At 37.5% G+C, this 22,058-nt stretch overlaps 1 protein-coding gene across 1 annotated transcript in view; it reads left to right on the top strand.

The window, feature by feature from the left end:
- The window catches only part of tmtc3 (transmembrane O-mannosyltransferase targeting cadherins 3), a 38,412-nt gene that overhangs the window by 679 nt on the left and 15,675 nt on the right, over positions 1-22,058 (top strand). The window contains exons 2-7 of the mRNA XM_084095910.1: positions 1,143-1,356; positions 1,464-1,682; positions 7,046-7,145; positions 8,135-8,250; positions 10,767-10,939; positions 16,769-17,021. Of these exons, the coding sequence (XP_083952036.1) occupies positions 1,168-1,356; positions 1,464-1,682; positions 7,046-7,145; positions 8,135-8,250; positions 10,767-10,939; positions 16,769-17,021 (1,050 nt within the window). The 5' untranslated portion in view covers positions 1,143-1,167. The remainder of the gene's footprint in view (positions 1-1,142; positions 1,357-1,463; positions 1,683-7,045; positions 7,146-8,134; positions 8,251-10,766; positions 10,940-16,768; positions 17,022-22,058) is intronic.

Below are 22,058 nucleotides of genomic sequence, written 5' to 3'. Positions count from 1 at the left end.
TATTAGTGTATTTAGGTTTGCAACATGGTTGCAAAAAGTTCGAAACTCGCAATGCAGCAGTTTGATTTAAACAGGGATTTAAAGGTCATGGGAAATTCAAAGGGATTTTAAAATGGTTTTCCAGGCATGGAAAGGTCATCAAAATAAATAAAAATGTAAACGGATTGTGAATTTTTGTAGTGATTATATATTTGTCTATCTCTGCTCTGCTCTAAAATATCAGTACAACTATTTTTAAATAAATGTAATATTAATTTTAGTAGTTTTTGTGATTTTTTTAAATTAATTTTATTTATTATATTGAGTTTTTTAATGTTTTTATTTAGCTTTATTTTTATTTCATTTGTAGTAATTGTAATACTTCTTAAACTTATTTAATTGAGTTGCCGAGTTTGTTTAAATTAAGTTTGATCCAGTATTTATATTATATTTCACATTTATTTTAATGAACAAAATCAATTTTAATAGTTGTAGTTAACAATAACACTGTTTTGTAGAGCTTGTGAACACTGTTTGTCAGAATTATCATTATTATTAAATAAAATAATAAATAATAGATTAGTAACATAACCTTACAATGTAAGATATCGTCCAAACCACAAATGGCAGTGACAAAAAATTGGTCAAAATGTTGACACCTTCTGTGCAATTAAAATTGTCAACGTCATTGTCAAATTGTCTGTGCGTCATTGTCAACAGTCATCAAAAACATTTTTAACTTCAACATGGCTACCTGATGCCAATGAAGAATGTAGGGTGTGGCTTAGTTTACTAAAAAGGCTATAATTTCTAGATCAAATAAGTAATGAAATTTGGTAAATGTATGTAGTACGTTACTCTAGGGAGGCTACATGAATCTGACGTCTCAGCCTATTGATGCCGCTATAAAATCATTAACATTAAAAATTGCTCTCATTATGAGATCCTTGGCGTGTTTGGCTTGACATACCATATTTTTCACCAAGGTCCTATGTGAATATATGAAGCCAGTTTTAAAATGCCTGGCATCAGCAATCAGATCTTTGAAATGAATCAAACCGGTTCACACAAAGGTCTGAATGATTTATTTGCAACATTGCCTGAATTCAAATGATTTTGTAATCATGTCAGGAGGCCAAGTTGTTACTTGTCTGCCTTTGCAGTGCTCAATGAGGTCTCACGTCAGCGATGGCTGTAGTGTCGTGGAAGGAGATCTGTCTTCTGACTGGACTGGTGGTGGGCTGCTACTGGAACAGCCTGTTCTGTGGTTTTGTGTTCGATGATGTCTCTGCTATCTTGGATAACAAAGACCTTCGTCCCACCACACCGCTGAAGAACCTCTTCCTCAATGACTTCTGGGGCACACCTATGTCAGAGGTAGTACATCTTTCTTTTGCATAGTGAAGAATTTCAGCTTGCTTTCTCAAGGCGATATGTTTTTGTTTTTGGAGGCTCGTCGTATCCAACCTTGTCTTTTTCTCCAGGAGAGGAGCCATAAGTCCTATCGGCCACTTACTGTTCTCACCTTCCGCCTCAATTACCTGTTCAGCGAGTTGAGCTCCTCGTCATACCACCTCCTCAATGTGGTTCTTCATGCCGTGGTGTGTGTCCTCTTTCTCCACTTCTGCCGTCTGCTCCTGGACCGAAGCACCAGCCTCATAGCGGCCCTGCTGTTTGCCGTCCATCCCATTCACACAGAGGCTGTAAGTAACTGCTGTTATGTCATTTTAAAGTACCGCTAGTATGCTTTTTCAGATATTACCTTTCATGTAGTGTGTAATATAGCTGTTTGTGAATGTAAAAGGTCGGCAAAGTTTCAAAGATCAAAGTGCGTTATAAAATGGAGTTATCGTCTCCCAAAAGAAAGAAGCATTTCTGAACTGGCTGAAACGAGTTTTCAGTAATTCCAATCTTACTTCCTGCTTGAATCTATGTAGGTTTGTAACAAATGTGCAAATGCCAGTCTATGGTCTTCAGTGGTGGATCAATCACAACAGACTGGGCCATCTGACCAATCAGAGCAGAGCAGAGTAGACCAATCACAACATACTTGGCCATCTGACCAATCAGAACAGAGCAGAATAGACCAATCACAACATACTGGGCCTTTTGACCAATCAGAGCAGAGTAGGCTCTCAGAAAGGAGATGAGAAAAACCAGGGGCACGTTCAAGTTCAAAACGGTGCGCCACGTTTTGCTACGGTTTCCGGGTTGAACGTCATGTTTCCTGGAAACGGCGTGCACCGGGTTTGAGATACGTTTTCTCTTGTTTGGTGGGTGTGTCAGAACTGCAGTCCAATCAGCAGCAACATGTATATAAAGCACGCAGTATTAAAGTGAACTCGCACAATGGGTTCAAGGAAAGTAATTTACAAATGTGTTCGATGCAGCTCGGTATACGCAACAACTGAGGATATTAGAAGACATGTTTGTCGTAAGTTTTATTGTAAAAATATAGGATATCAACATAATGATGTAGTTTATATTTTTAGCTTCATTGCAAGTGTATGACATTTGGTATAGAAATAAACAATGGTAATTAAGTGCTTTTCCTAAAAATGAGAAGGAAAATACAGGGTATTAAAATAGTATGAACTACAAATAAAGTCAGTATGTGAGGCTAAATAGATGTGTTTTAGTCTGAATTAGGTAAGATGTGTGTTTCCATTTCAGTTTCAACAATCCCTTCACTCGATTGGGATGTTCTCTTTTGTTCTGGGTGGCAAGTGCAGTAACTGTAACATCAGGCATATTTTGTAGTATTAAACACATATTTATACCGACTTCATCAGGCTCCAAAGATTCTTCACAAAGAACACAAAGAATGGCCTTCTCAGCTGCCATAGTTGCAACTCTTGTGTCATCAGAACAGTGCGTTCAACGCATCACCGTTTCTGTTTAAAAAACGTTGTGCAACGTTTTGTCGGGGCTGAACGCAGCCGTGATCCTTGATTGAGCTAAATTTCAGACACTGTGAGAAAAGAGGTGATGCTGCTATTTCATGTTAATTTATTAAATTAATGTTTTTTGACCTTGGATGCATTTAAACCTATTGTAGGAGACCTTCAAAGCAAAATTAGAAACCATTCAAATAAAAGAATAGGGTCACTTAACAGATTTATCAACATGTTTTATGCATCTGACATGTGAATGAACTCCAGTTAGTTTTTGCTACTTTCATGTAAAGTTGCTTTATTGATCCTGATGCTTCTGGTTGAACTTGTTATAATGTTGAAGTTTCCTCCTTGGTCATTTTGCCTTTGTTGCTTGGCACAAAGTTGAAGAACAAACACTTCAACATGAATGAAGCGACTTTGCAGATGCCGCCTCATGATGGCAGTAATAGATAGAGCTTCATGTCCCAGTGTGCATTGCATGTAAACAGTTTTACATTCCCATGGAAACACTGTTTGAAATTGAGCTGGTTGGGGGATTAGTCCCCATGCGGGTGACATAAGAACTGAAGTGTTAATCTGATCTTAGTCTTAGTCTAAAACTGTTATACCATCTATCATTGTGCTTATCTTTAGACTGTCTATAGAAATAATATATAGTACATTGCTTTGTATAAAAAGGGGTCTTTCATGAACATTTCTGAGTGATGATTTGAGCAAACAAATCTTTTGTTTCAAAGTTATGAGTTGATTTATTTTGATTAGCTATTCAGAAATGCACAAACCCCAATGGCGTTTTTGTTACTGAGGTATAAATAAGACACACTATAAAACGGCTTATCATAATCTAATTTACATGTAGAAATAAAGTTTAGGAGGTAAATTTGATAACGCTTTGACGTTCAAGGTCACTAATTAAATAAGAACATTTGTGACATTGAGCTCGTCCAAAGTTCAGATTTTGATTCCTTTGAAGCACCAGCCTGATGTATAAATGCTTCGTACGCACAAAAAATTGCTTTGAAATGTGCCTACACAATTTTTCCATGCACGTATTGGGAATCATAAACATAAACTTGCCTTAAATATGTGTGCACCATCCACACACTCTAGACCGTGCTCACACACACTTTTACTGGAGTGAGCGAAGTAATTAAGTTAACAGAATGATTTTAAACACTCTTATCATTTTGATATACACATTTAGATGAAATATTCCACTCTCATTAATGGAGTTAAGCATTCAAATTACATGTACATTTTTATGAATTTAGAAGAAATATTTGTAGTTGATGTGCTGCTTTTGAACACTTTTCCTTTGGCATGTTATGTTTTAATGTCATCGAGGAGTGCTAGGCACATTACAATTCTTCTTTAAACTAAAGCACAGAACTCATCTTCTGAGAAAATATTTCTTACGAGAACAGAAGAATTTGAAGGAAACTGTAATTCAAATGATTTTGTAATCATGTCATGATTTATTTTGTCAGTGAGTCAGACAGTTGTATTTATACCGCAAAAAAATAAGTAAGCCTATCTGTTTCCATTAAAAAAATACTAAAAAGATCCTAAAATATGCGTCAACCTTGTAGGCAAAATGTAATAAATTTGATCTGTTTAAAACAATTAAAAATAGGCTACTATTTGGCCAGTGGAAAAGAATGAGAAAAACTCTTCTCTGAAAAGTATTTTATATGGCTTTTATGGATATTTTGATAGAGTATTTATTCTTAAACAAGACAAGGACGATTAATGATTTTTAATCTGATGGCACAAATGGCATTTATAGTCCATATGTTATATTTTCCTAATGTTTTGTAGCCTACCGTTAAACGTGGTATCATGAAGATGGGAATTTGCATATGGAAATGATTCTGTCGTACTGCTGTACATATGGTTTTATAAATCTGAAAACTTTTGTGCGTATGAAAAATCTAGCTTTTGTGTGTACTCAAACTTTTAGGATGAAATCTACGGGAAGTTTTACACATGAGGTCTCGGACGCTATTTGAATAGAAGTTGTAGACATCATGTTTTACACAAACTTGTGGAGGTCATGAAGTTCGAGTACTGCTGTCATTAAAACAAAAGGGGAACAAACTAAATACTAAGACAATCTGAAATTCAGGTTATTTTTTTCATTCAAATTATGCGTACACTGGAGCTGCACGAACAGAGATCACGATTCTGAACAAACAACTAAACAAAACAACTTAATCTATTCGAGATTCTGACAAAATGTTAATTGCTGCAGTCTTTTTTTAAATGTTTATTTAATCTGAATTATTTTAAAAACTTGGGTCCCATTCAGTCAGTTCACTTGGTACAACAGATGACTATGGGATATCTCGCTCTTTTATAAAGACACCTTTATTCATCCCTGAAAGGCCAATGACACATGACGATGTGGGCTGTGTTACCTACCTGCCCACATCATATATATGCAGTTGCTTGTGTCATTCCCTTTGTTCTACAGCTCTTCACTGCGCTGCTAGAACACCATCACGTCACATTCACAAGAAAACCCACGGTTGTGACTCTTGTTGAAGAAAAAAGCATAAAAGATATGTTTTTAGCTCGAGTTTAGCACAGCTAACAAATGGCTAATAAACTTTTTCATGTGAAATATCTGAACATAAGTTCTCGCCCCTGTCCTATGGCATGTGGGTGTTTATGGTATACTCACGAGCGCTGTCCAGTGTGTTTGGAATTGTCCACGCTTGGCTGGATCTCTCCAACACCGTTGCATGTGTGTGCTACCGGCAGCTTTATCATTTCACACTTGTAACGCATCCTCAGTGGGTCAGTGGCCAGACACGGTACGCACTTGTCTTCGGGTACTGATCCAGATGCGGCGATCGTCGTTTTTTGGTGGTCGTTCCTTCGTGTGGAGACCGAGTGTCATGTAGTGTTCACAGCAAGGTTCTCCTAGCTGCCCCTGAGTCATTTATCTGTATCGAAGAGTGGCAACAAAGTTTGTTGGTAGAGTGGCCTTATCCTCCTACGATACAAAGACGGAGATCAGATACAGATTTGACTACTGTAGAAACAGTGGTGAGAACTCGCCTGTCGATCTACCCAGATTGAGTAGAAATGACTCTGCAAGTCAATAAAAGAAAATGTGTGATCTGCAAGATCTGCGGGATTATGGACAGGAGTGCTCCGCTGGGGTTGAATGCTCTGTCACATGTATAGCTCTGGACTCCTCTGTATGCATTCCTGGGTCTGTCACTGATTTGGTATACTTCTTTTTCCACGATCCGCTCTGTCTCTAGCACAGTCGAGAGAGAGCAAGCCTTTCAAAGTATACTTTGGCCGTGTGCATGGAAAGACGCGCTTGGCGCATGCAGACTATCTAGCGGATTTGGTTTTCAAGTCACTCGCATATGCGCTGTTCAAGATCGCGATCTTTTAACGATTAATCATGCAGCTCTAGTGTACACTATTATTTGTAATAAAAAATTGCATTTAAGTTAAGAGCTTTTGCACTGTTTTTTGAGCTTTTGCATGATTGTATATAACATTATATAATAGGGCTGGGCGATATATTGCATGACATTGTTAGGCGCATCTCGTCAGTAAAGCCGGTTCCTTGATTACTGACAAGCTGAGCCATATCGCATTAATTATCGCAGGCGCCGCGATAATTAATGCGATATGGCTCAGCTTGTCAGTTAACTATGGCTCTGTGTTGTAAATGCCGCTCCATCTGAAAGCAGGTGATGGCGATTTACTACTAATCAAGGAACCGGCTTTACTGATGAGATGCGCCTAACAATGTCATGCGATATATCGCCCAGCCATATTATATAACATTTAATTATAACATGATTATCCTATATAACTGCTTGCATTATTTTTAGCAAAGGTTCTCACAGGATGAATGACAGGGAAAAATGATTACTGCTTTACAGCTATGATTGATTGCTTAAAACTGGTTCCTCTTGCACCTGTCACATGACTCTTCATGGCATGAACATCCCCGTCCAATCTCATACTTTGCTTAATAAGAAGCACTACTGTAAAAACATGCTTATTAAGTCATAAGACATTTCATTTTTAAGTCTTGAGTTTGGCACATTTTGATCGAATGAAACTCCCTGTGATGAGTGTTGAGAGATGTGCACATGGAGCTGTTGAAATGTTTAATCGCGTTCCTTCGGTATGTGCAGGTAACAGGTGTTGTTGGCAGGGCTGAGTTGCTGTCCTCCATTTTCCTGCTGGCTGCTTTCCTGGCATACACCAAATCAAAAGGAGCCGATCACTCCATCGGTAAGCGTAGCCATCGCATAACCTCATAATCCATGCATACATTCACGCTGCAACAAGTTCATTCCTAGAACATGACGCGCAAGCTGTGACTCGCCTCCCATTCAAAAGTTCACTTCCCCACCCAGAAGTCTTGAGTACACAGCTCCAGTTTCACAGATCAATCAAATTGGCATGTTGTTTCTGACTTGATGTACTACACAACAATTATTATATTATACTGTCAACCTCCCACTGTGATTCTTGATATTTCTTTAACAAGATTGTTAATCCCGTCACAATATTTTAGTTTTTACCTTGTCCAAGGTGTGATGACAAGCGATTATTTTCTTATTTTATTTCATTTTCATTTCTTTTGTTCATCTTAAATAAGCCGTCGCCTTTATTTAAAAAAAAATTGCATGATTGAACAGTGCATGCAAGTGTTGTATTGTAGGCTAAGCCAATGTTCTTTACATATTATAGGTCATAATATGACCTATAATCCGCATCATTAATGTCTTAGTTGGCACATTGCTAGGCCACCACTGTTTCTGCTTCTGGACTATATATTTATTTTCATATTAACTCTAGATCCCCATGGTCCATTCTGTTCCATTCTGTTGCACTCCATTCATCCGTTTTCGAACACAAGAACACAGTCATGTGAACGGCTTTTGATGTTGGGAGTGGTTTGGCAAGTCACATTGTGATAATTAATCATGCTAAATTAACACGTTAAATTGACATCTTGTTAAGTGTTTTTCTCTGATTCTCTGGAAAAGACTTGTGGGACGATATTCCCCAATTTCCCAATGAAGAACAACACCAGGCTCTTTTCCTTTGCTGATCTTTCTTCCACTTTCTTTCATCTGAATGATGTTTGAAAGATGCATAAAGTTACTCAAAAGCCATTGAGTACTTTTGAGCCATGAAGTACGCGCAAATGAGATGAAGACTTAAATCATATCACTTTCCTGGATCATCTCTGTGTCTTCAACTTTCTCTTTCAGTGTGGACTCCCATCATTTCAACCGTATTCCTGGTTGCCGTTGCCACGCTATGCAAGGAGCAGGGAATTACTGTTATTGGGATATGCTGTATTTATGAGGTCTTTGTTTCCCAAGGGGTAAGAATGACATTTATTCATCATCTCGTAAATAAAGGACGCGTGACGTGCATGGTTAAAGCCAATATGATCTGCTATGGGTTCTTGGGATGAAAAGCTTATTTGTTAGAAAGTTTAAAAAAAGACAACTATTTTGCTTTTAAGGGAAGTCATAAAACATCCTTCTCTTTTTGATATTATATTAAAAGCCCTATTTTGTTGGCAGAAAGACAGAGGGAGAGTGAAACCGCTACCCAGATGGAAAGACTTAACACGTCCTCATGGGACACAGCCTCACACGATGACTACAGAAATATTTGTACACTTTTGTCTGTTGGTGTCACTATCTTGACAGTTTAATACCAAAAAAATCTTGAAACAAATCTATCGATCTGCTAAATGCATATTGTTGCGGTGGAAGAAATTCAAACATTAAATGTAAAGCAAATAAAACGGTTTGCTGTATCAGTGGGAGCAATTTCCTGTGCGGTTTTGTAATAGTGTAAAAAATATTGGGTCTATGGCTCTAAATCCATCTCTCGCATCTACTTCATTGTAGTTTTGACAGTCACTAGTTAATTTGGTGTGAATATGAAATGCGTTTAAAAACCCAGAGGGCATTTCTGCGTTGAGTTTTTCGAAGAACAGTGTGACAATCAACACTGAGGCATCAGCCAAATGATAACCAACAGCTTATACAGGTTTCTTATCTGATGCGACATCCAGTACCTTCTGCCCGGAAAAAACTATTCATGATACAACTATTTTGTAAGTGACAGTTGAGTAAATAACTTCAGGGCAACATCTCTCATTTCTAATAGCAGTGAAACAAAACAGCAAAGTCTCATAGTTTTGTTAACCACAAGTCTTGCCAGATGTGAAAACACCCTGTTGCCTATTCCGTTTAAAACAAGCTACAGGATTTCAAAAATCAGAAATTTTTGACGCACTGACGCGAGTTAGATGCTGTACACATTGCATGTCACAGACATTAAGGATGCAGTGTCCCTTCAAAGAGTCTTTTCAAATGTTTCATTTTAATTGTATATCTGTTGTTACCAGCTAGCAGCCGATTAGCATCTGTGTTTGAATATCAAGTGAAAGCCACTCAGCGACATTACGTTCATTCTGTCCATTAGCGTTCGGATGTTCCCCCGGGGTCTTTGCTCTTTTGACAGCCTTCCATTCGCTTTGCATTATGCAATTACATTTTTACATAATGGACTGTGGTATAGCCATCTTATGTGAGCTAGCAACTGAATGAATGTAAGCAGCTGTTGTTTCTGACAAGAACTTGAGGTCTGTGGCTCTTTGCCTTGGACAAATCTTTGCTCCATTCACCCCGTACGCAGCCCTCAGTTATGCCTCTAATTCAACCCATATGCATGAGTAGCCCATTGACTTTGATGTTTCGCTGAAATACATGTAGCTTAAGTAATTACTCTAATCGGCCTAAGTCGTTAGACGTGCAGCGTTTAAAACGTTAATGTATTAAATGTAACGTTGAGCTAATGTATCCGGAGCAGAGCCAATGTGGCGTGTGAAAGTTTCGTTGCAGCGGCCTCTAACGTAGCATTTATCGCTGTGAAATGGGGGTTGGACTGTGGTCTAGTGTTTAACCTTCTAGCAGACAGATTAAGATGTTGTGGTCAAATGGGAGGTGTGGGTTTGAATACAGCATGTATTGTATCTCTTCTTGTCATCGTTTACTGTCTTCTCTACAATTTTGTCAACAAAAATGGAAAAAGCCCTAAGCAATATATAAGAATTATAGAAAGTTATATAATTATTACTAGTTAAATAATTGAAAATATAAAATGATGTAATTAAATACTTGTATGTTTAATGTATGTTCATTATTTTAGATTGAATTTATTACAAACTATATTTTATGTATTTAATTTATTCTTATTTAATTATTACTAAATAATACTTTAAACTTTTCACTTAACACTTTATACAATTTTATATACATGACTATTCAAAAGTTTGGATCAAGTAAGATTTTTTTTAAAATAGAAATTAATACTTTTACTAAAAAATTATCAAAATTGACAGGACACATTTATAATGTAACTAAAGATTTCTATTTCAAATAAATTATGTTCTTTTAAACTTTCTATTCATCAAAGAATCCTAAACAAAAAAAAAAGAAAATCCACAGAAATATTAAGTAGCAAAACTGTTTCATAAGAAATGTTTCATGTTGACCAAGAAAAGCTATTGTAAGTTGCAATAATTTACTGTATTTTACAGTAATTTACTGTATTAATTTACAAATAAATGCCTTGAGTATGAGACTTCTTTCAAAAACATTAAAAAAAAACCTTACCGACCCCAAACTTTTGAATGGTTGTGTATATATGTAAATTAAATTGTAAAAATGTAAAATGTATTTGATGGTTAAAAGTGCACATATATTAATTAAATATATATTTCTATATAATTTGTTCTAAATATATTTATTTATATATATTTTTTCTTAATCATATCAGTAATTTTCTCCTTGTTTTTTTTGTTTTGTTTTTTTAATACAGTTTACTCTGCCCATGCTGATTGACACCCTACTTCAGGTGGTGAGAGGAAAAGATGGTTTTCCCTACGCTGTCCTCCAGACCCTTCTGAAGCTCATTGTCCTGATCATCAGCACACTTTTGCTGGTCATCGTCAGGGTGCAGGTCATTCAGTCCCAGTTGCCAGTGTTCACCAGGTGAGACCAGTGAAACCTCAGTTATGGGCAATTACTTTACATTGAAAGTGAAACTGAATTTTCAGCATAATTTCTCCAGTCTTCAGTGTCAAATGATCCTTCAGAAATCATTCTAATATGCTGATTGGCTGTTCAAGAGACATTTTTTATTATTATTATCAATGTTGAAAACAGTTGAGTTTCTTAATATTTTTGTGAAAACCGTGAGGCATTTTTCAGGAGTCTTTGATGAATAGAAAGTTCAAAAGAAAAATGTATTGCTTAAAGGGTTAGTTCACCCAAAAATGAAAATTCTGTCAGTAATTACTCACCCTCATGTTGTTCCAACCACGTAAGACCTTCGTTCATCTTCGGAACATAAATTAAGATATTTTTGATGAAATCTGAGTGCTGGATTACTTCTCCATAGGCTGCTAGGTGACCGAAACTTGCTGGCCCAGAAAAGTTATTAAAGAGATCGTTAATATAGTCCAAGTGACTACAGTGGCTCAATCTTAAGTATATCAAGCGACGAAAATACTTTTTGTGCGCAAAAACAAACAAAAATAACGACTTTATTCCACTATTCATTTCCTTCTCTCTGGGCCTCGTAGTGTTTTTGCGCTGCGCGTCTGTGTTACACGTCACCACGTAGGCTCACAATTGGCCGATGCTGGTCATGTGTGTGATGCGTGTTGACGTGCAACACAGACGCGCAGCGCAAAAACACTACGAGGCCCAGAGAGAAGGAAATGAATAGTGGAATAAAGTCGTTATTTTTGTTTGTTTTTGCGCACAAAAAGTATTCTCGTCGCTTGATATACTTAAGATTAAGCCACTGTAGTCACTTGGACTATATTAACGATCTCTTTAATAACTTTTCTGGGCCAGCAAGTTTCGGTCACCTAGCAGCCTATGGAGAAGTAATCCAGCACTCAGATTTCATCAAAAATATCTTAATTTATGTTCCGAAGATGAACGAAGGTCTTACGCGGTTGGAACAACATGAGGGTGAGTAATTACTGACAGAATTTTCATTTTTGGGTGAACTAACCCTTTAATTATAATTATTATAATTAAAATTATAATTATAATAAATATAGCTGCAAGCAGCAATTATTGGGGACAAGCACAAACAAGATAAGTCATACCAGCATGGCTGGGAGCATCAGACCAACTGCAACAACGAGCATTTAAATACATTTTAAGATGATTTTAGGCACTAAATGCTGTCACTAGTAATGACTTAATGATTCATCACTTTCGACCAATAGGTGGTGCTGTGACCAAATTGATGTGGTGGGGTCAGAGTGAGGTGGCAATGACACATGCTAAGTTTGGTGTCAATTAGCCAAAGCATTAAGGCTCAGAGTCATTTTGGCATCATGCCTCAACTTTGTTGCTGCGAGATACGAAAACGGTTTTGTCTATCGAAACAAAATCTATAACTTTTTGTTGGCACAGTCTGAAGATGATCTGACGTTCTAGGAGGAGTTCGAAAAAGTAGGTTTTTAAAGAAAATCAAAATGGTGGACAGGAAGTTTGGCTGACTATGGCACAATTGGTATCTATGTTCTCTGCATGACCCAAGGAATCTATTAAGACCTTCCTTAAGAAGGAACCTTCGGTGTTTGGCCCCTATTAAACATGCAGCGCAAATATTTATTTGATTAAATCACAGCCTTTGATTTGATAATCGCACTAAGCCGGTTTTATTTCAATTAATCATGCAGCCCTACAATTCTCAGCAGTATTGTATCCAGCGTGGACAAATGGTTTGTCACTAGAAACTTGTCACATCAAGCATGGAGTAATGCACAATCCCAAGTGGCTTATTGCCTTAATAAAAAGATTTATTACTGAACATTTTGTTTTTTAAAAGGAAATGGTTATGGTTTCATTGGCCAAGCAAAAATAGCATCAGCGTCAAATAGCAAGGGAACGATGTGACTAATGAATGTAAACATGGTATCATATTATGGGAAAATCATTCTTAATAGTATGTATTAAGCTTTTGAAATGATGAGGGAAGTCATGATGCTTTTATAACCATCAACAGCCTGGCCCTGAACTGAACATTATCTATATATCATCTGATCTGGAACCACCCCTATAGGAGTCCATAGATAGTGATCACTCTGCCCACCCTTAAACAAAATCTCGCTGAATCTAAGAGCTCTGTGTAAAATGCCTACTCCCGTCCTCTGATCATCATCCCCAGGGAAGTTGATTTGGATCTGAGTTTAAAATCCTTTTGGATTTGTCACGGAAGCGATCGCTAATCTCAAGACATAATCCATCGACTGTCTCCGACCGCCTGAATTAGTGTTATCGCACAGCTCTCTAGAGACATAATACACTGGATTAACATACTTTCGAAGTTTATTTTGTCCCTGTGTTGTATTTGGAAATATTGTGATTATACTGGAATGCCCCTGCCAAAACAAAAGCATTCTTCTTCCAAGAGATTGGATTTATGACAGGGTTGTGCAAAGGATTTTATTTGGTTTTTAATACTTGAAGTTGGCTCTCCCACCCTTCAAACCTCTCTCCCAAAACACACCCTTCAATGAAAGCCAAGTGATAAACTTCGGTTTGTGTCCATTTCAAACAGCGGAAACAGTCTGCCTTTGGAAAATATTAGCTTCGAGCTTAAAAGGAGGAACATTAACGTAGCAAGTGTTTTTTAGTGAATACTGAAAGCCCATGTCAATGTTCTGCACCTCTTATTTTTTTTAAAGTGTTTTTTTGTTGTTGTTTTTTTGCAGTAGCTTGACTGGTAGCGCATGGCACTATCAACGGCAAGGTCATGGGTTCAAATCCCATGGACATTGTATACTGATATGTGTAATGTGCTGCCAAATAAATAAATGTACAATTTGAAACCTGTTTTTAATTCAATCAGGATGCTTTCATTTTCTGTTATACAGATTAAATAAAGTGTTGATGTTCTTTGAATCACAAGCATTCAAAGATTGTGGCCTTTACCGCATTAAACAGCCACACTCTGGTTAATAATGACTATGAACACTCATAGTCATTATTAACCAGAGAGTGTTGCTGTTTGATGCGGTAAAAGCCACCATCTTTGAATGCTTGTGATTCAGAACATCAACACTTCATTTAATCTGTTTTGTGAGTCTTGAGCCAGAGTTAATGGCCTGTTGCCACAGATCAGTGTTGCCAGCTTGGCAGCATCGTTGTTCTGGTAACTTTTTTTTAGCCGCCTGATGCCTATCATTCAGTCTGGCTGTTTTTCAGTGTGGCTTGAACCCTTTTAAATCTCTCTGTGGTTTTACATGCATATGGAACAATGCATTGTAGAATAATCACCATGGGCTGAATTCAACAAAAAAATCTCTAAATGAATGCACTCAAGAATGCACTTTTGCTTGCAAATGTTTATCTTGCAGTATCTTGATCTGAACACATATTATAAGGGAAGTATGTTGCAGAATTTAATAATGGGATTTCTTTCAATTCCAAAATGGCAATTTCTATTTTCAAGACTTTCAAAACTTTAAGCTTTAAAACAAGGCTGTTTAGCTATCATGTTTGTTTTAAAAAATTGAATTCCTGTTTGCAACCTCAATTCGAATTCAGAAATTGAACTGGACTGTAAAAAGCATTTTCATTTCAATACTGCTGTCTATTTAAAAAATATTTTATTAATTTGAATTCTTTTTTAATCGGTTTGAGTGAATGATTCAATGACTCGCTCATAAAGACTTCACTTGCTTCATTACTGGATGAATCAGCATTTTGGAATGAATCTCTTGAATAAGTGATTCAATGACAAATACATTTGGGCAGCGTCTGAAAACTGTAGGCACCATTTGTGCATGAAGGTACCTCACGAAACGGACAGACTTCTATGGTAGCGTATTGGTTTACTGATATACAGCCAAATAGAGCGAGCTTTGGTTATAACTAAGAAAATATCTAATACTATTACAATAGTAATTTCTCGCTAGAAATTACATCAGAAGTGGAAAACATTGGTCAAAAGCATACAATTACACACAAACTGACCACGAACAACAACTTTCAGACGCCATCTTAATTTTTTAGCTCAACTGCCACAGAATGGAAAGCACAGGATTGTGGGATATCTAAGGCAGCAAAGGATCTACTACCTTCAAAAATCAATCAGATGAAGGTATCAGGAAGTGGGAGACAGGGAGTGAAGCCTAACATTGGATTCGGACGTGCCTTGATGCCTTCCTACCTTGGAATGCGTCCTCCAAAGTCAGCATTTTTAAGCTTTTGGACGCAGCCTAGGTGTGTTTCGTCTTTATGCAGCGCTGCGCAGACGATTGGTGTATGAAGCCTCGTATGCTTTCAAATCTCTCTCGCGATACTTCGATGTCATACACCGATTGGTCTGCGCAGCGCAACTTCAAGTCGAACACGCCTATTCGGGCTGCACGATATTGAAGAAAAATGCGATATGCGATAACTCATTAAATAATGCGATATTCGATACGATAATGATTAAAGTGTATAAAATGAACTTAAATTATATTTAAAATTATATAACCTACATATACGTGTTTCACATTCTTTTTGTGACAAGAAAACATCCCTTCAACTTCTGAAAGTTTTACTGCAGCATAAGAAGTAAGTGTTATTTTAACATCATTGTAAGCCATGGGGTTTAGGGTTTCAGGTTATCCTACATTAGGTTCAGTTAACAACAGAAACTGAATAATCAAATGTAAAAATAAAACGCTGCTTAGTTTTCACTGTATGAATTAAATATATATACTGATTCTTATTAAAGCTACAAAAGTTATTCAGCCAAGAGCAGTGAGTGATTTTCTGTCTTTTGTTCATGACCCCAGTTATTGCAAGCCGTTGCGATATGCATATTGCGATAAATGCATTTGCGATATTTCGATATATTTGTGCAGCCCTAACACCTATTGTCACTTGCTGCCAGACTCGCCACCTACTGGTGTAACGTGTAATTGATACAATCTTTATTTGAAGCATCAAGCTACTTTCAAAAGGTGATTTACTATAATTTGATCGCTAGGATAGAGAACAGTGTTTATATTCAAACTATATATAACTACTATATATAAACTTTTCCCAATACTTCTGTAAAATCCCAGTACTTCTGTAATAATAGAATTATTTTAACACAGAAATAATGACTCAAATAAGACTGTTTGTGAAACTGTTTAATACCTATACATGACAGCTACTCTCGCTGGGTCAGAGGCAGCGCAAACACAAATTTGAATATTCCAAGGTGATCGTATTTGTTAAACGTCTCGTAGACATGGATGAATTTAGTTGTCATTTAGAGATGAGATGATCTTTTAACGATTAATCATGCAGCTCTACTAAATAGTGTAGAATTTAAAATAGTAAGATCTATTCAGGCGTTCAGATCTTCAGACAATGTGGTTGTGATCTATTGACCCTTAGACCCATGAAATGTTATTTATGATATTGGTTAATGGTTCACAAGAACAGTACTAGCACAAGCTCTTGAACTTGCACAGTAATAAACAATTATTAGAGTATTTCACCAGCCATTCTGGATATCTGAAAGGAATATTGAAAAAAATGCTGTAAAATGTTATAAATATTGTATTAATATTGCCTTACACTTTTTATCATTAGTATGAAACATAAAGGTTGTTGCCCTAATCTCCAGTAAACATATGAAAATAAGTTAAGCCAGTAGAACATTTTTTAGCTAATTGATTTAGTGAAACACAAAACCAGCCTTTGTATTCCTCTTATCAATGCAACCTTTTCCGAATGAATAGTGTCTCTTGGTGCAGTATGTCTTAATGGAGAGGAGAAACTCATTAATTCTTTCCCATCCATCATCAGGTTTGATAATCCAGCTGCTGTCAGCTCCACCCCGACCAGGCAGCTGACCTTCAACTACCTCCTGCCAGTAAACGCCTGGCTGCTGCTCAACCCCTCTGAGCTGTGTTGTGACTGGACGATGGGCACTATTCCCCTCGTGGAGTCCCTACTGGACCCCCGCAACCTTGCCACATTGGTTTTCTATGGTCTGCTGAGCTTCCTGGCTTTTCACAGCCTTTGGTACGGCCACAGCTCTGCCAAGATCGTCATGATGGTACGTTTGTGGGTGGTGCTTATGGAAAATTTGATTGTGTGGTTTGAAAGAACAAGACTATCTGTTTTTAACATTTTGTTAAGTGAAGATGCATGTCTGTAACCACAAACTGAATGAGAAGATGCTGATTCTTTTGAGGTTTTTTTAACGGTTGTCTATATAAACGCTTAAGAAAAACCCAGAGGAAATTGTTTATTGAAAAACATTTTGAAATAATACTGGCCTTATTTGCAGTCTGTCAGAAGCAATTTAGGGGTGTTTTCATCCATACTGGATGACCCATGTACATGAACTGGTTTCCCAGAATCCAAGTAAACCTAATACTGAATTAAATATGCATCATACTGTAGTATCGTGTAAGTTAAAACGATCATTATTCAAAGAATCAAAATCAAAGAACTAGTGATGTGACACGTATCTGCTTCAATGGCATCACACTAATGACAGGATTCGAACATGATGATGGTGATTACAAATTATTGGAAACTTGCTGGGTATCCCTTAAAATCCTTTCATGCAAGTCACTCCACTCAGAGGCCATCTGGCCAACGTCACACAGCTGTTTTCCATGTTGCCAATTGGCAGAACAGCTTCTATACACTTGAATCTCCAAAACTGGTCACAGATTAACCACATTTTTACTCTCATTTGGTGCTTGGCGAGTAAATTAATTTTGGATCCTTTTTGTTAGGATTACGTTTCAATCACATCAAATCAGTAATATAATCTGACAACATAATTTTTGCTGTTTAAGCTCAAATCACTCTAAAGAGATGTATTTTTTCAGGCTGGTTCAGCTTATGCTCAATTTGGTTGAAACTAAAAGTAGCTCATGCCTCAATCGAAAAGGCGATTGACTGTTTTAACTAGATAGAAGTTAAAGAAGGCACTTGATGTCTAGAAATGCATGTGCGTCACAACCTTTCATTATAAACAGATGGTAATTATAGCCCAAAATGGTACATTTATGGGGCAGGGTATTAATCATTGAGTTTAAGTCTAAAAGCTGCACTTAAAGGGCACCTATTATGACTCTTTTCACAAGATGTAAAATAAGTCTCTGATGTCCCCAGAGTGTGTATGTGAAGTTTTAGCTCAAAATACCCAACAGATAATTTTTTACAGCATGTTTAAATTGTCATTTTTTGGGGCTCAGAAAAACGCGCTGTTTTAGTGTGTGCCCTTTAAATGCAAATAAGCTGCTGCTGCACGGCACAGGGGGCAGAGCCTCACGAGCTCGGCTCAGAGCCAGGACAATCTCATCTGATAATATCAGAATAGAAACTCTCAGTTGCGGTGTTCATTTCGACTTGGAGTCAGACAATAATGCCCACAGAGCCAGAGAATATATGCTGTATGGAGATAGAACAGGTATAGTTTAGTTTAATTATGGTTATAACTTATTTGTCATCTGCTTTTATCCACTATTAATACAAGCCTGCTGTAGCAGACCCTGTCCGAATGATGACCAAAATATACTGACGAGTTCAGTGAAGTTTATTGTACATCACACAAAAGATGAAGCGTTAGTTTTACTCCAGAGAATCACAGTAAGACCTGAATAAACACAGTATAAGAAGTGAGCATTAAAAGTCTTATCCATAAACTCTCTCTCTCACCCTTTCATTATCATCAACATACACAGCGAAGTACACAAAACACTCATTACAACTAACAGTAAACAAATATATACACACCTTTTCAGTGGGTGCTTAATAAACTGGTAAACCTTATATCCGTAAAACGACTCCATGAGCTGTCATAAAGTGCGCTCTCTCACTTTCATTTCTGCCGTGGCCAGTAACGTTAGTCGTGTCGCTCTGAAGACCGTAAGCTGGATCACGAACAGTACAGATCCATCCTCGAATATGTGGTGGAATTTTTGCCTTAAGCCTAACTACCTGGGTCTCGTCTACTGGCGACGTCCCCACTCGGATAGCTTACTCCCTAAACTAGCTACCTGGGTCTCGTCTACTGGCGACGTCCCCACTCGGATAGCTGATATCTGAGTCTCGTCTCCTGGCGACGTCCTCACTTGGATATCTTACCTAATCTAATTTGTTCTGTTGCTGCGCAGCATAAATGACAAGACAGACTCCAGCAATTGTCCCTTAAATGCTTTAATCACGGCCGGGAGAGTTTCTCGAGCAGTTCTCAAAGAAATCTCTCCCACATAGAAAAATACATCAGGTTATATAGGATAAAAACATGACGCACAGAAACCAAATCACCTGCCTAACTCATGACTTTTAATGCTGTCATTTACTATTAACAGATTGATGCAAGCCCCCTCCTTTCCACCCTCTGTCTAGTGGCATTAGCAAAAAACACAAGCAAGGTTAAAAGTTCTGTTGATTACTCAATACATCACCAGTCAGCATAGACAGATATTCTTGATTTTGTTATAGTCAGCATTAAACAATTTTTCCATCACCCAAATAGACAAGAACAAAACGTCCTAGTACAATGTGCTTCCAAGTGTTAGAATGTTAGACCTAAAAAGAGGAAATAAAAATCATGTGTTATTACTGTTAGTATCAGAGTTAGTTCAAAATACAGTTTATTATTTTATCCTTTAATTTTTCTGTCACAAATAACAAAGAGAGTAAATGAAGACTGCTATGTTCATTCTTACATCCAACAACAAAACACCTCAATCGCTTAGGAGACATTCTTGTCTATAGCTGCTCAAGCGTCGAGACAGTGGTGGACTCTGTGTCCAGCTCACTCAGGGTGGGTCTATGCTCAAACTGTAGTGTCAATCAACAGTCGTGGGAGGGGCCTGTGCAAAGTGATGTCACATTTCCCCGAATCTGAGAACAGCTTGTTCTGAGACAGTGCTTATGATTTATGGGGATTATAAAAAAAGCACTGGGTGGATTTTTATCATTATAGGGTGGTTGTGTACACACACTGCCAACACACATTTATGTTCAAACACCATGTAAAAGTGAATTTTGCATAATAGGTGCCCTTTAAAAATTTCACACCAACTGTGCAGTACGTTCTGGACCATTTTTTTTACCACTCCTGGAAACTGTCTCAACTCTCAGTGAATGATGAATGTCATCTGTCTGAACACACAGATTTCCCCGTCACTGAACTTAACTAGTTCATGTTTTTAAATGTTTATTCTCACACAACATTTTCTTCTTCTCAATTTACATCCCAAAAGAGCCGTGTTTTTTCCATCCGCCATAAAAGATGTTATCGTCTTGTAGTCTGGCACTGCAGCTCTGATGTCTACATATGTTCAATCACTGACTGATTCCACGTTCACAAGAGTTCACAATGTCACAGTTGAAATTCCCTTGTCTTGTGTGTTCAGCTCTCCACTCGTTTGTTGTGTAACAGTGGCAAGAATCCTTCATCCGCGTCTCTGCGCGCTGTCAACAGAGTTTGGTGAACTTCCTCGCTCTGTTGGCAGGGGGGGGGGGGGGCGGGGGCACAAATCATTAGCGGACAATGCGCAAAGACGCTGTGGTTAGGAGACACAGAACAGGTTGCATGAGGATATTGGTCTGAATCTGTTTTATTTGGCCATGGTTAGTTATTTTAATGATTCCCTGTGCGCAGACCCTCGACACTCACTCTGAGCAAACAGGAAACACTTTTGTTGTGAAAGTTTGGATAATTTGACTGTGAAGTTTTTTTTTCGACTTTAGCATGTTCCAAAGCAACCAAACAGCACACAGCGCCGCAGCTTATGAAAACCACAGACAAAGCTTTTGTTTGTGCAGAAACTTCTTTCATCATGATTGATTTTGGCCTCTGAAGCATCAAGCAAATTGGATAAATATGATGTTCCCTGTATTGCTGCTTTCTGCTCTGTTAAATCCACCCCTACGTAAGCAACGCCTGACGGTTTGGTTCTTGACGTACTCTGAAGCTGCTGCCAAAACCAATTTCTGCGATTCACTTTCAAGACCGCACAATGCAAGATAAACTCCCCTATTTTGCGATTTAAAAAAAGACTTCTCAATATGACACCCTGTGGTTTACTTCATGATAAAACTAATACATTTGAGCATGCTTTGAAAAGCGACTCTTTTGCTGATAAAAAGGGGGAGATTAGCCGTAGCTAGACAAAACACAATTAGTTTGTTCTTCAAAACAGGGTGTCCAAGGGCTGTGCCCCTGCAGTGTTCAGTGCTTCAAAAAATCCTGATCCATCACCTTGTCATAAGGTGCTTTTCGTAAATAAAACCTATAATCCCAATCTTACATCTTGTGGCCTGGCATGCATTGTGCAAGACAGGCGTGTTTGCTTGTGGTTTTTATGAGAAGGACCATGTTTGAGGAGCATTGTAATTACATGTTCTCATTTTTGTTTAATCAATCATATCTGTTTGAACATTATCACCATTCAGAGAAATTGGACCATCGTGATTACATAGCTCGGTAGATTTCTTGCACTTGTTCTACAGGTCAATCATGTATAATTGGGTTTAGTTCCAGATTAATCAAACTTATGGTCTTGGTTTCAGACAAAGCTTTATGAAACCAGAGTGATTAGCATTCAGACCTGCACAAGCTTGTCTGAACCAAACAATGAGAACATTTAAATCCAAGATTTTTTTGCTTATGGAATTTCTTTTTTACTGGGCCATTTTTGTGCCCACTCAGGGTTGCCACTTAGACAAATCCCTGACTGGATGCCAGAGCAACTGGCAATTCTACTTCCTTTCATTAGATTTCAAAGAGAGAGGACAAAACAGGCCATTTCATTGTTGAATGGTCAATGAACACTTTCCTGAATGGGGATTTGGACTGTGTTTAAAGGCTTGATAGTCTTGATTAGTTCAATAAAAAAGCTTGCACAAACTTCAGATGTCATAGAGACTTTTAGACATCAACTTTTATACCTTGACATCTTAATGCAAGTTTACAAAAAAAAAAAAAAAATGTTTTATGTTATATCAAACCTGACTTCTTTTGTGACTTTCTTCTGTGGAACACAGGAATAATTTTGAATAAAGTACTGATTGCATCTTTTGCTCCCTTGCTAATGCACTGGTTTAAGTTTTGGTTAACTCA

The sequence above is a fragment of the Abramis brama genome (genome assembly GCF_963993115.1).
Source record: "Abramis brama genome assembly, chromosome: 20".
In the NCBI taxonomy this organism is placed as follows: domain Eukaryota; kingdom Metazoa; phylum Chordata; class Actinopteri; order Cypriniformes; family Leuciscidae; genus Abramis; species Abramis brama.
This window is presented reverse-complemented; position numbering and strand designations above follow the sequence as displayed.